The sequence below is a fragment of the Neopsephotus bourkii genome, unplaced genomic scaffold, assembly GCF_033783945.1.
Source record: "Neopsephotus bourkii isolate Nb327-2 ecotype Australia unplaced genomic scaffold, CSIRO-AGI_Nbou_v1 NB_414, whole genome shotgun sequence".
In the NCBI taxonomy this organism is placed as follows: domain Eukaryota; kingdom Metazoa; phylum Chordata; class Aves; order Psittaciformes; family Psittacidae; genus Neopsephotus; species Neopsephotus bourkii.
The window spans coordinates 621,015-636,951 of record NW_026900918.1 but is presented as its reverse complement, the minus strand read 5'-3'; the positions used below and the strand labels follow the sequence as shown (position 1 = coordinate 636,951).

Below are 15,937 nucleotides of genomic sequence, written 5' to 3'. Positions count from 1 at the left end.
TTTAGGGCACAACAGAGGTGATCCTGTCAGAACATTTAACTTTTCTGGCATTGACAGTGGCAGCTTTTTGAACCAGTAGGTTTACAGAGCACTGGGTTTCTTCTACTGTGGTCTGGAAAAGGGGTGACGATGAAGGAGAATCTTTGGGAAGAGAATTACAGTTGAATGGTTACACCCATTTTCTAGCATCCATCAGCCTGGAAATACCTATTAGGAAATGCATTCCAAATAATTTATTTGTTTATCAAATACTTTTTTTCTATGTCTAATTTAAGATAAGTATGGGAAGTACACTGAAGATGGATATTGTCTTTGATACAGCTGAACGAGAGCTAGTTTTATAGATGCATTTTAAAATGCACTTTATCTGTGTCTAAACTTCATACTAGCTTGTGGTAATTTAAGTGAAGACCATCTATAGCCATTTTTATCAAAGTGGACCACTTTGCTACAGTATTGTGAGTTCTTCTAAAGTGTATTTGTCTTCTCTCATATTTCTTTATTAATTCTGTACAGTATTCACTATCATCACTGCAAAGCTATATAAATTTAGTAGAGTGAAGTTAAAGAATCTTGTCTTGTAGATGACTGAACTTCACAGGAAAAGTTTTTCTCTGCCATTTTTCATTTTCTGTAATAAACTTTAGTGAAGTGATCTAAATTACATTCTATAGTTTAAAACTTGGTGTCTTCACCTCTTCATATAGGAATGAAAACTCTTGCTGCAACTCAGACTAAGGCTGGTTTAGGATGCTATCTTTAAATTATATGAAGTGGTTTTAAGAATGTAGTCTTAACCACAAAACAGGCTCTTCTTACTGTTCTCTGTAGGATTGAGATGGAAAAGAGACCAGCAGCCTTTGCTTAAAGAATCATGTGTGACATAGCGCATTTTCTTTGGACAAAACTAAGCATTATATTAAGATAGTACTGTCTTCCTTATAATTGCATAGCTATTTAGGAACAAGACAGCTAATTACCATTTTTCTCTAATTTAGTATTCACTAATTTATTAACATAATAATTTACATTGTGAGGAATTTGGTTTCAAAATTACATGACTGTAATATGGAATTAATAAGGAAAAAGACCTGCTTCAAGAGTGATCAGGACTTAAGTGGCAGTATCTTTTCATGAGATAGTATCTCCTGCCTACAATTCCAGATATCAACATCACTTGTGGGATTTTTTGTTTGTTTTGATTTTCGGGTGGTTGGGGTTATTTTTTGGCTTTGTGTGAGTGCATCTGAGTATACTCAGAAAGGTTCAGAAGGAAGTAAATCTGTACACGTACAGTGTGAATGCTGAATATCTATATGTGTATATTTAATTAGTTTTCAAAACTGCTGGATTGACATGAATCTCACATTATTTAACAAAAAAAAAAAAAAAACCCAGAACCTGTGTCTTGTCTTGGAGTAATAACATCAGCCTATGTGACAGAACCTGTTATTATTCTGTATGATTGCATCTCTATAAATGTAGATTAAAGATAGAAAATAATTAGATAATGCTTTTTAAAATCTCTGGAAGGTGTCAGTGTTTAAGGTTTAGGATCTTGTTCTTTGAAGTTGCTAGCATTCAACACTAATATGATACTTTAATGGTATTTTTAGATTATTTTTTAAATTATCTCAGCAAACAGCTATCATAGTTTGCTAAATATCTGCAAAGTTAGCATCTCAACTATTTCAAAATGGGTTAGTCAATCTAGAGATCAATAGACTGTATTCTAACATATCTGTGCTTTATTCAACTTTAATTGACTCCTTGGTGATCAGCCAGTAGAGATATAGATATTATTATTCAAGACAGGCTTAAAGCTACATGCATAAATGCTGTCTGAGATTAGGGCACTTCTGAGGTCCTAATAAATCAGCCATTGCACTGACCAAAGTGTTCACAGGAAGACTGCCTTCTGGAATATCATGTAGAAGCTTGTTCTGACATTATATGTACTGTTTGTTCTCTATAGCTGTCTGAGAAACACAATTTTGGAATTGTATTTGGAGTAAAATATTTTAAATTCTTTCAATTCTTCTAAGTATTTCCTGCTATGCAGGCAGATTTGAGTATATAATGTTGGTTTAGCAGAATGAATAGACTGTCACAATTGGACCACATGATTACAAGGATCTAGAATTGCATAGAAGAGTTCAATATTCTAAAATGACAATTTGATTCTTCCTTAAGTATGACATGTTCTTTATACTATCTGTAAGTATTTTTTCAGCAGTCAAAAATATTAGATGAATGCAAGAAATGGTTAAAAAGTCTATGGATTGTTGTATCCTATAGTTAGCATATAAAAACTTTAAACTGCATTTTGTCTCATGGAAGGTAATACATTTAAACCAATTTTAAAAGTATTTTCTACGTAAACCCTTATAAAATTCTAAATATCATTTTAAAAGATCTGTTGAAAACTGGCCTAGAATGCAGATTTTGCAATGCTGTCTGATTTTTTTTTTTCATTTGAAAATTTAATGTGAGCACCTAACTGTTTGCTTATTTACTGATTTCTGATACTGAGAATGGCTATGTCTTTTGACTCATTGGTAGTTAAAGGCTTACCTTCCCTGCAAACTGCTAATGACTGTACATAGCCTGGGCTATTGTTAAGTGGTTTTGAGATACAGCCAGACTTTAATATTTTTACTACTTCCTTTTATAATGTTATGAATATCTGTTTAAAGTCACATGACAGAGATTTCCTTTCACTTGGCAATTTTGAATTACTGAAATTATTAAAATTGAGATATGCCATATTTATCAGATTTAATTAAGATATATATACAATTTATGTAAAACAAGAAAAACTGTCTAAATCCCAGTAGTTCCAATTAGTCAGTTATACCATAATGCAATTATATTTTGGTTTTCTTCAGGAAATAGTGACATTCCAGCTATGGCATAAGATACACAGCTCTGCTTTGTTTTGTTTTCTGAAAGAGATGACTTATATCACACACAGTGCTGCATATGTGAGTCTTGTATCCCAGTCTTATCATAGTTGGATTATTTTTTCCCTTTAGTCAACAAGTGGACACCAATGGAGTTGTCAGGGTTAAAAGTTAAGAATGGAATTGTTCAAATTTCCAATTATTTGGGGTAGTTAGTCTGTAATTTAGATGAATGCCAGCAGGTCTTCAGCAAGGAGCAGTGGGTAAGTTTTTTAATGAGCCGCAGCTAAATTCAATATGCAACAGTGCCTCAGCCTGAGGAGAATCCATATCTGGAGGCAATTGTCTGGGCCAGAATAAAATACAAGCACTGTTAAGCTACTGAAAAGGTGATTGCCAAAACTTTCATTTTACTAATTTACACTGGAGTGTAATTGACATCTTGGAGGGTTCTAAAGGCATGAGGATTGGCTGCAGCACCAAAATGCTTTATCATAGTTTTTAAACTAAATATTTACCTCCTGAGGAAGAAAAAAAACCAAACCAACACCCCCCCCCCCAAAAACACACCCACAAAGTTAAAACTATATGTAACTGACATAATGACTAACTACTCTGGGTTTAATGTTGAAATTAATTTGTTACAGCTTTTTTTTTTTTTTTCCTCCTCATCTATTTATAAAGGTAACACATTCAATAAAAAAAAAATACTGTAGGTAGAATAAGTAGTGTTCCAAGTCTTTGAGACAAGTAACCACAGGTATCTATCTAATCCATTACACAGAGCTCATTAGAGAGTAGCATGACAATCTGAGGTTTTGGGAGATGTCCATAATTTAAGCCTAAAGTTCAGGGAGCTAACCTTTTCTTATGGAGAAAACCTTTGCATTTCCATCAAGTTCTGAAGGTCAAAAAAAATGACAATAGAATTAAGTTCACCCTGGTTAAGGCCTGTTGATTGGTAGTTTTCAAAAGCAAAGCCTGCAATTTTAGCATGTAAAATTTATTGAAATGTTTTCTAATTCATGCTATTACTAGAATAGTTTCATATTGGACTAGATGATCTTTTGAGGTCCCTTCCAACCCTTGCGATTCTGGGATTCTGTGATACTAACTAACTTTATTTTGGTTTATGTATAGGTAGATTCATTTTATCGTAGAATAAAAACTGTTATTTAGAATTTCTCAGCCAATAGGGTATGTTTTAGCAGTGAAGTATTGTGACGTCCTTAAACATTTCTCAGTCACATAACAGTGCTGAAAATAATTGTGTATGTTTAAAGTTTCAATTTTTATATAAATCACTGATGAAGTCAGATACAGGCATTAAAATACATGTTTTAAGTATTGCAACATGCAGGCTTTTGTGGACTGCAATCATACATGAGTAGAAAAATCATATGCACGAGAAAATATTTATGCCCTTATTTGGTAATATTAATAAAGATATTATTTTAAATATATTTGAATGCTGCCAAGTGTCTTTTAAGGCCTTGCCTTTATGGAATTATGTAAGCACTTCATATTAATCTTATAGTGAGGGTTTAGGTATCTCTGTCCTTGAAAGACATGCTTCTTTTCATAATGATAGGCAAATTTTTTGTGATTGAATAAGGCTATGCAATATCATAATGAAAATTCAATGTTACTGGTATAATTTAATTTTTATTTACTTTCTCTATATATAGACGCTTACAGGTAAGATGTGCTAGCAATGCTGAAAACAGAATTTATTTTTCTGAATGTTAGCTGACATCACTCCCAACTGGCAAGCTTCTTTATGTATAAATACGTACTTGAAAGTGATTTTATTGATCTTAGACAGTATTTGATCATACTTTTGTGTTTTTGTTTATTTGAGGTATGATATTTTGATGCTAACCATGAGCTAGCAAATATGACATAGGTTACAGTTTGTTCTAGAAAGCAGTAAACTCTTCCAACGTTTGTTGGACTCTGAGGCATAACTACCTTTGTTCAGAAGGTGTCTGCTGTCTGATTTCTTTTTGTATGTGTAGCACACCTATGTTTATTCCTCAGAGATGACTGACTTTTTATACTGTCATATATTTTACAGCTGCTTGTAAAGAATACTTTCTCAAGCATTATTTCACCTCAGGAAGAGGCACATGTTTGTTTTTCCTGAACTTCTCATCAGAATGCTGCTAGAAGCAGTGTCATGGTACAGTAGTTAAGATAGGTGTGTTTTGCTGCTTTACGCCTCCCACGTATTTTGTTTGTGTGAAGTTTGCTTGTACTCAAAAAGACAGCACAATACAGTTGCTTTGAGTTTGGAGGATTGTAGTGAGAAGGGACCAAAAATTGAACAGTTGGCAAGACTTAACACAATAAAGCTGGAGGCTTTCTAGGTGTAAACTGTTGAACAGCAAAATGTGATGTTGGGATTTTTCCCTCTGCAGGAAGAGGAAGATAAATGGATATACTGAGGTCAGGGAAAAGTGCTTTAATACCTAGTTTTCCAGTGCTAAAAGGAAATTAACAGCATTTTCCAAAGCTAATTAGCTCCGATGCCACCTAGCAGTACTGTTCTGGATGTAGGCAATAATCACTACAGATGCTACGGGGGGGGGGCGAAGCCCAGGGAATGACGAGATTTAATTTTGTGGGCAAAACCTGCATGATTCCTGTAGCTGTTTTCTTCTGGGGGTACTTTTGGTTGGTTGGTTTTGTTTCTTTTGTTAGTTGTTTGGGTTTTGCATATTAGCCTTCTCTGTAAGGGCAGTTCATGGATATATTTCTTGTCTTTGTGTTGCATATGGTAGGATGTGGTACCTATCAACAAAGTCAGTTTCACATGTGTAGGAAGAATCATGTTTATGGAAAGATTCTATTCCTTAATTAAATATATATAATGATGGGGAATAATTTTAAATTTACTTTTTGAGACATGATAACACTTGGTGAAAAGCAATGCATGAAAAGGTAAGCCTTATCTAAAGGAATGTGATTTTTTGGAGACTAGAAATAATTCGCACATGAGTATACCACTGGCAATCAGGTAAAAATACAAAATAATTTCAATTAAAGTGCTTTTTTAAAAAATAGCCATATAAGAAATGGACATTTACTCCAGCATTTCCCCATCATTCTTAAAAATTTATTTGTATTATGCATTATTTTAAAATGTTACTTGGTTTTGAATATTTTCATGTAACTATCTAATGTATTCTGTCACTTTGTTGGATTCAAGTTATTCCAAACCATTCTTAAACAACTATCTAAAATTTTAATTTCCATTTTCTTATTTATTTTTAATCCTTATGTGTCAATCTACTGTGCTTCTGGTGAACCATTATGGCATTAGCAAAGACATGTCTTTACTGAATGAATATTATTTTTAATACTAATGCCTCTCAGCTCCTACAATCTCCTTTAAAATAAAAAATAAAAAATCTCATCACAGTTAGCATATGATTCAGTTTCAGCTATGCATTTCTAGTAGATATGCTTCTCAGGAAAATAAGGAAGGACGCTCTCTGTGGTACCTTCTACAGTAGCGAATTCCAGCAAACATAGGAACAACCCAAAAAATTTTCCCTTCTTTCTTTGCTGATTAAAATTGTCAGTTCTGCCCGTCTGGACAGGTTCCTGTGTGATGTACTCTAGGTTACCCTGCTCTTGCAGGGGGGTTGGACTAGATGATCTTTTGAGGTCCCTTCCAACCCTTGGGATTCTCTGATTCTGTGATTCTGAGTAAGCCTGCTCTCCATTCCTTTGCTCAAGATGCCAACTTCTGCTTTGGGTTTTCTTATGCTATTGTAAATGGAGGAAAGATAGAAGGAGAGAAACACCTGTGACCTATTGAAAAACCCAAATTTCCACTTGAATTTTATAGTTTCAGGAATTATTTAGAGCAAGATGGCAAAGATTTTATTATATGTACACACATATACATCAATGTGTGTGTGTGTACTTAGTTATTAGCCTAAATTTGGGTTGAAATAAAATAGATTAAACCAATACACCTATAGAAACTATATTTTGTGTGTCACTTTACGTATTCATATGACCTCATTTAAAGTGAAGAACCTTGCACACCTGGCATGCTCTTTTCATTATGGTGACTATAATTATTCTGTCTTCTCAGTGAAAAAAGAAAAATGCAATTATATTTAAAATGTTCCTCATGTGGGTCTAAAGTTCTTTGCTACACATAGGAGCATAGCAGAGAACTATTAGAAGTGTCACAGTGTAATCTGGAGGAATGCAAATATATTGCTGCATGTGGTTTGTTGAAAATCTCCCATTTTCTAATCAACTGGGACAGCTTTAGGTTCACTGGGATGAACTATTATTTTTACAGAGCATGTGCTTCATGAAACATATGGGTGCAAATGCTATTTTTTATTAAGCCATTTATTTTAAATAATAAAAATTGTAGCAGTGATGTGGTAATTAGATCGGTTTCAGTATTAGCAGATGTACTGAGAAAGTCATTTAGTGAAAAAGTGTAAGCAAAGCAATCAGATTTGCATTAAAGAAGGCATCAGAATAACACAAGTCTACAGATAACTTTATGAGCTTTATGTATGATATGCATACCTCTTCTAGAATGTGTATATGCATATTTTGAGACTGTAAAGAAAACTGAAGAACCAGATGAGTCAGCCCAGTAGCTGAAGAGTGAAGCATGTCATGAAAGGGTGGACAGGGCAAACAAGTTAAAATGAGCCACCTTGCTAAAGTAGTATGTGCAAGGTAGTGTTTGTATTTGTTTTCTTTTCCATACTGTGTACCTAACTAATGATACTTCTTTTCTCTGGGACCATTGATCCATTGCTTTCACATAAAATGTGAAAAAATCTCCAAAATGCGTGATATCTGTATTGGGACTGAAACATGTAAGTAATATGATTTCTGAAAGAAAGTTTAACAGCAATTGTTTGTACAAGTTCTTTGAGGTCCTCAATAAGTTTATACTTTTGAGAAGATAGACACTGAGTACAATGGATTTTGGTCCCACACTAGGAATCCTATGTGATATGACAAAACAAATAAATATAACTTAAGAAACCACAAATAATTTATATCTTATGAATTTTGCCTGCTCTAATGCAAATTCAGGTGATAAGTATTTAGAGGTTAGTTAAAAGAAGCAATCATAGTTTTCACTGCTCCAAAGCACACTTCTGGTATCACTTTTTATCTATGATCCAGAAACACATTAAATCAAAAATGTAGTGAATGTGTATAAACAGACACTATTTTGTCACCTTGTATGTCAGTAGCTTTTTCAATGCCATAGATCAACTATCTATTTTCTTGGCACAAAAATATTCTGGGATTTCTCTACATTTGGTGCATGAACATGCTTTCAGAATAGGGTGTCTATTTCATATTTGTCCTGATTAAAAAAAACAAAACAAACCCAAACAAAAACCAAAGCTTCATTTCCTGAAGAGGTGTGTTGCTGGGATTTCTTTTAGAAATATGAATTCATTAAAGACCTTTCAAATCACAGAATTCCAAACTGTACTTTTTAGTTTAAGAGAAAGGTTTTAGTATGGTGTTAAAAGCACTAAGTTGACCTGGTTGTTTTGTGTTACACATTATTTAAGAAATTGCATCTAGTACACAACTCATTATTCTACTTGACACCTCAAAATGATTTAGCATGTATGACATTTCTGTAATGAAGGACAGAGTCTGAAAGAGGTGTGATAATTCAAAATAAAAGGGCTAGCACTAAAATCTCAGTAATACTGTAATCTCTGAGTACTCCTGAATCTCCTGTCTTTATTTCTGTGGAGAGTAGAAGATAAGTTTGTATAGTTTCATATGGATTAATTTTAGTACCTGCCATTTCAGACTACTGGAGTGTGAGTAATCTATGTCAGAAACCTTCTTCCATTTGTCCTTAGAAATTATTTGTAGTTGTTTCTAGGTTGTGAACTGGATATTACATTGTTTATATAGTTTTTAGAAACTAAGTGATGCATTCTGTTGTATATCTATACTAGCAAACAGTTCATGAAGATACAACTTCTGTGGTGACCAAAACTATGACTGTGGAAACCACTTACGTGCCTTCTACATACTTGGAAGAGATCCTTCACCTTCTGCAAGCCTTGTCTGAAGTAGAAGAGCGCCTTAATTCTCCTGTTCTGCAGGCTAAGGATTGTGAAGATCTCTTCAAAAAAGAAGAGTGTCTTAAGGTAAGATAATAGGATTTTCTTACTGTGATTGGATTCCATTATTTTTTGACTTCTGCATATTGGATGGCTGCACTCAGTCTTAGAGACATATGTTTTATCTGTGCTCACCCCCTCTGTGATGTGTGCATGTTCTCATGTTTAGACATGAAGGCACATTGGTGCAAAATGAAGAACACAGAAAAGTTAATTTATTTTTAACTGTTTCACCTGTATTTGGAAGACATGAGCATTGACACCTGGGTCAGAGCAATCCCAGGCACAGCTACAGGTGGGGCAGAGAAGAGATTCAGAGCAGCCCTGCGGAGAAGGACTTGGGGGTGTTGCTTGATGGGAAAATGAACATGAGCCAGCAGTGTGTGATTGCAGCCCAGAAAGCCAACCGTATCCTGGGCTGCATCAAAAGGAGTGTGACCAGCAGATTGAAGGAGGTGATCCTGCCCCTCTGCTCTCGTGAGACCTCACTTGGAGTATTGTGTACAGTTCTGGTGTCCTCAACATTAAAAGGACATGGAACTCATGGAACAAATCCAGAGGAGGGCCACAAGGATGATTAGGGGAATGGAGCACCTCCCATATGAAGGTAGGCTGAGAAAGTTGGGGCTGTTCAGCCTGGAGAAGAGAAGGCTGTGTGGTTACCTCATGGCAGCCTTCCAGTATCTGAAGGGGACATATAAGGATGCTGGGGAGGGACCCTTCATTAGGGTCTCTAGTGATAGGGCAAGAGGCAACAGGTTCAAACTTAAACAGGGGAATTTTAGATTCGATATAAGGAAGAAATTCTTTATTGTAAGGGTGATGAGGCACTGGAATGGGTTGCTCAGGGAAGTTGTGAATGCTGCATCCCCGGAGGTGTTCAAGGCCAGGTTGGATGGGTGGCATGGTTTAGTGTGAGGTGTCCCTGCCCATGGCAGGGGGGATGGAACTAGATGATCTTAAGGTGCTTTCCAACCCTACTATTCTATGATTCTGTTCTATGTTTCTATTCTATGATTAGGGTATCTTGAAAGTAAATCCTGGGAGAGAAAGGATGGAGAGGGGCAGTCATATATTTAAAGTTACAAATTTGTGGTTCAAGTTCAGTTTGTGTGTTGTAATTTGAAGTAATTAATAAGTAACCCTATCGAGAACCTATACTGGCAGCTTTATTTTAGTATTTGATTAAAAAAAAAATTATTAAAACAGAAACAGAGCCAAGTAAAATTTGTCTATTTCATTCTAAACTACTAAAAAAAAAAAATCTTAAATTCTGTTTGGGGCTGTATTCTGTGCAATTATTTCTGTCTAATTAGCTAACCATAAAATATTATCCAAAAGGTAGCTCATGTAGTTAAGAAAAAACTAGTTCCATATTGTTGATTTGACTTTGAATAGCACTGTCTGGTTTCTTCATCACTTGCATCAGTAACCTGGTGGAATTTTTCCAACACAGAATTGACATTAAGAAAGAACAAGATTAAAGTTGTAAGCCTAAGTAGAAGAATGAGTTATCAGCTTTTGCACAATAATGTTTGTGTGAGGAAAGCCTTGTAAAAAACCCTGCTTAAGTGCTGTATATAATTACAGCAATTTCAACTTGTCATCCAGCATGAAGACCACATTCCCATATTTCTATAATTATTTTGGGGAAGGAAAAGTTTTAACAAAAGTAAGTGATAGTCTAATTTTGTGTTTTAAGCCCAGCCAATAACTGAGAACCACACAGCTGTTTGCTCAGCCCTCCCTGTCCACTTCCTGGCAGGATGGGAAGGAAAATCAAAATCATGTAAACCCAACAGGTTGAGATAAGAACAGTCCAATAACTAAAGTATAATATTGAACTACTAGTACTGATAATAATAATGATAAGGGAGATAACAAGGGGAGAGGATATAAAATTAAAAAGGGAAAGGCAAAATATCCCAATAAACACACCTGATGCTCACTACAATTGCTCACCACCTGTGAACTGATGCCCAGATTGACCTGAGCAGTGATCTGCCCCTTCTGGGTATCTCCCCGCTCAGTTTATATACTGGGCATGATGTTCTGTGGTATGGAATACCCGTTTGGCTCATTTGGGTCAGGTGTCCTGTCTTTGCTTACTCCCAGCTTCTCATGTCTCTCCTCACTGGCAGAGCACCAGACTGAAAAATCCTTTATCAGAGTAAGCACTACTTAGCAACAACTAAAACATTGGTGTGTTATCAGCATTATTCTCAGACTACAGCTAAAACACAGCGCTGCACCAGCTACTAGGAAGGAGAAAAATAACAGTTATAACCGAACTCAGGACATCTAAAGAGGCTGAAATTTGCCTACAGAGCTAGAGGAAAGAAGTTTAGAGTGAGAATCAGGGCAGGGACTCTGGCTAGTTGTTCTGAATTGTCCTCTGTAGAAGCCCATTTATCTCTCCACAACAGAGGAAGTGTAACAAAACTACATCCATATTTTGATATTAGCTTCCAAAGTATCACATCTATTTATAATTCTTATACATGATTAGATTTTATACATTTTAGGCATCTCTCTCTATATATATGTCTACACACACAAAAAGACATTTAGATATTCTTATTAGCTGTTGAAAACTAGGGTGTTTTCAGTTTCCTAGCAAGGTTGTAGAGTATGTGTAGTGAAGCGTAACAGTAAGGTATTGGAGCAAAGGAAGCATGTAACTGATAATAGGGCTATATGAAATAACAGTAGGTCATTCCTTTTACCACTTCTGATTTAGTACAAGTATATTGTAGTGGTTCTGAGTATTGAAGCACACAACATGCCAATGGTATTGTCATTCTTAAACAATCCCTTTTGGTAGAATGACTCTTTTGCACAAAAAAAAAAAAAAGTCATAGAGCATGTAAATAATGGCTAATGAGATACCACTTGGTCATTTTCTAAGAACTTATGTTCATTCCTAGATTGGATGGCAAAACAGTGACCTACCCCAAGCAGTTTACTGGCATTTGCTTCCTTTGCTTCTTAATGCTTTACATTGGGCTATCTTTGTTTGATTTATATCTGTAACTAATTTGTTGTCTAGCCACATATATTTGGTATTATCGTAGTTGACACCAACTTTAATAATATTGATTACTGACATTACAAGTAAGTACTGCTATAGTTTTAATTTAACTGAACTATTACATTGTGCCGAGATGCGTTTGTGGGTTCAGTTCCATCTTCCTCCCAAATAAATCTCTTAGAAGAGGCAAATGGACCTTGCACATTTTTGGGGCTTTGGAATGGTATAGTTTTGATCTTAGCCCGCTTAATGAATATTTATTTCCAAGGAAAAGCATTCCTCATTGTCACTGTCCTGCAGTAAAAATAGAAAAGTAGTGCATAAATTGTTCAGCAGCTGGTTGGGAAAGTTTTGAAACTAAATTGTGGTTGATTTTTATCCCTGACAGATTTGCATGAATAAAGCTACAGAATCTCATGAATAGCTCTGTGTTTTAAAACTGAGTTTCTGATACTTTTTTTCCACTTCCATTCAGAAAGAATCTGTTTTAATTAGTCCTGAAAGAGAAAAATAAGTTTATTTAAAAGACTTTTTCAATTGTTAACTGCCTTGAACATTTTTCTTCAAAGTAATATGCATAGTAAGACTTAAATCCGATAGGATAAATATAAAATACAAATTAAAAATTACTTTTATTAAATATCGTAGATGGTTCTAGCACTAACTCTTTATATCAAAGGGAGGCAAATAGCAAAATATTGCAACAAAAATCTGATCATTTCTAACTTTTAATGGATTAAAAAGGTATCATGGACAAATTTAGTAAATCTACTGAAACCAGCTCACAGGAGTGTTGTTCTCATAATTTTAAGCTTTAGGGAATAGAAAAATTAGAAAAAGAAAAGAAGTCTTATCTCTTTATCTAATAAAATCAGCAACTGCCATGTTTCTGCTATCCTATTACAAGCTCTTTTAAGCATTAGGACATAGGGTTAACTCAGTTTCTCTTCATGTCATGGTTTAAGAGCAGCTGATAACTCGGAACCACATTTGCTCAACTCCGCTTTCCCTCTTGCCTCTGGGTGGGATGGGGAAGAGAATAGAAAGAATGTAAACCCAGAAGGTTGAGATAAGAACCTGTAAGAACCTATTTAGTCCAAGAATTAAAGTAAACTACTACCACTAATAATAATAATGCTAAGGGAAATAACAAAGGGGGCTAGAATATAAAACTATAAAGGAGAAAAAAAACAATAAACACAAGTAACGCGCACTACGGTTGCTCACCAGCCTGATCCAAGCAACAATCTACCCCTTCAAAGTGACTCCCTACCCAGTTTATATACTGGGCAAGATGTGCTGTGGTATGAAATACCTGTTTGGCTAGTTTGAGTTAGGTGTCCCATCTCTGCTTCCTCCGGGCTTCTTGCACTCCTCATCACTGGCAGATCATTAGAGACTGGAAAACCCTTGATCAGAGTAAGCATTACTTAGCAACAACTAAAATGTTGGTGTGTTATCAGCGGTTTTCTCAGACCACAGCTGAAACACAGCACTGCACCAGCTACGAGGAAGGAGAAAAATAACTGTTACAGCTAAACCCAGGACACTTAATTAATGTACTTACAATATTTAATAAACAAATGAAATATTAGAGTTCTATCAAAGATGAAACTCCAGTTGATTGTATGGAAAATCATGGTTCATAGGTAGATGGATTAGTAACTTTGGCTTAATGATACACTCTTAAAATGCTATTGATGATGGAGTTCATAGTCTTTCACTTCCTCATTTAGAATTGGTTGTAATTGCAATGGATTTTGTTACATGATCAAGTGCAGAGATAAAATGCCTTCAGAATTTAGCTAATTATCCTTACTTGCAATGGATATTACAAATGCTAACAAAAGTTGAACGAATGTGCAGATTTGCATATATTCAACTTAAGTGTTTTTGGAAAATCTAGTTGTATTGCTCATAATATGACAAAGTTTTCCTGTGTGGCAATTTTTCTTGTGCAAGTTACTTGCCTTTTTTAAGCTCTCGATTGATTCGTGGAGATATATGTGTGAAAAAAATACATTTATTAAACAGAATATTGAAACTAACATGCATGTCTGCTAAAACGTAGCAAAAATGAGTGTGCTAAAATGAAACAGTTTACTAGGAACTTAAGAACTCTAATGTGTGTTTATAGCCATATGTGAGAAAGTGGTTAGAAGAATTTCATGCTAGAAATTTCTGTCACAGTCATGGCATAGCTGTGCTTGTTCATTACTTAATGATATCAATTGTGAATTGAAAACTTATTTTCTGAGGCTACTTGCTTTATATAATTAATGCTGCAAAACTATATTAGGGCTCATACATATTAGGCATTTCTTTTTCTATATACATATTTTCATAATTTAATCAAGAACATTGTAATATAGAATATGATTATACATTTAGTTATAATATTTTTCGATGATGTAATAGTTTTAATATAGAAGGCCATCTGGCTCTTTGAGAAAGAGTTTTCTTATATATGTATCTTCTTGCATAATAAGTCCAACAGTTCTTTTTCTAGTTCATCTTCTTTTGTATTTCCAGGAAGTTCTTTATTTAGTTCACTAAATATTAAATATTTGCTGTTGTTGTTTTTCAAATATAGATATTTTCATGCTCTGAATTTTTCTTTTCCTCTTCTTTTTCTCTTTGTTTTGTAATTAATCTACTGACACATAGAGCGGGTTTTTTTGTGCAGTTTTCTAATGTATCTTCAGGATACAGGCAATTTGCTGTAAATATTATGCATCTGTGATTCTTGCAGTCAGAATCCCCTGTTAAAATGGTTTATTAAACCAATAATACCCGTTTCAGATATTTTTAACTCATAGTTCTATACATATTTTAACACTGTAAGTAATCTGTATAATAATTTTCTCTATTCATGATTACTAACAGTGGTGTTGCTGGTTTTCATGTTAGTACAAAAAGCATGAAATATGTTAACAAATCTGCTATAGTTTATCTTTTTAAAAGCAGAATTTTCCAAATGTTTGGATTGCCAAAAATGCATTTTTAATTTTGCACATTGAAATATATATATTTGTCATGTATTAACCAATTCTTAGCAAGGAACATCACCTGATGTGATATTCAGAGCGGTTTTCTACTACAGCTCAGTAAACCCAATTAGCCATAACTTAGAACTGAGTGTAATGAAATACATTCTCTGATTAGGTCTGTCAGTAATACAGTACTTGGTGGATGATTTGTACACAAATAGCAAGGAAACCGAATTTTTACAGAAAGTTGTCTTTCTCTGGCTGATAAAGACAGATTCAGGTATTGAAAACGAACTGGTGTTCCAAGTCTCTAGCACTCAGACTTCTCTGCAAGAGCAATGAGATGGATCATTTGCCAAAGGCTACTGTCACTTTAGCTGCTAATGATTTTCTGTTATCCTTTTTTCTTAAAAATAAAAGCTTTGTGTACTTCTGTTAACCATGTTACAAAATCTCCCAAGGCACTGTTGATAACTGCTTGAAGCTGTTCTCTTTAACATGAAAGATAGGTGGGGTGTATGTGTGAGACATGGGTATGTATTTTATTTCCTTGGACATTCTTATGCCATGCAGTTGCAGATTTAGTTTATAGGTCGGCTAGATTATCTTTGTCTGTAGCAGCTGTATTGTAAACAGAATCTAAAATCTGACATATAAATCAGAAATACGATTATATATATTTTATACATATGATTATATATATGCCTGTTTGTATACTGCTAATTCTAAACATTTAGGTATATGACAGTTAACAATTCTGAAGTGCATAGATGAATTTCATCTATTTTTAGAAAATCAATCTACTTGGTTAAAAAACCCATATAATTTCAATATATGTAGTCACATATATTATTCTTCAGTTGA

The 15,937-nt window shown here is 34.5% G+C and overlaps 1 protein-coding gene across 10 annotated transcripts in view; it reads left to right on the top strand.

Annotated features, from left to right (window-relative positions):
* Positions 1–15,937, top strand: part of DMD (dystrophin) — a 745,980-nt gene that overhangs the window by 130,235 nt on the left and 599,808 nt on the right. For all 10 annotated transcript variants that reach the window (XM_061349397.1, XM_061349396.1, XM_061349395.1 and 7 more), the window contains one exon: positions 8,885–9,079. In XM_061349397.1, coding sequence (XP_061205381.1) covers positions 8,885–9,079 — 195 coding nt within the window. The remainder of the gene's footprint in view (positions 1–8,884; positions 9,080–15,937) is intronic.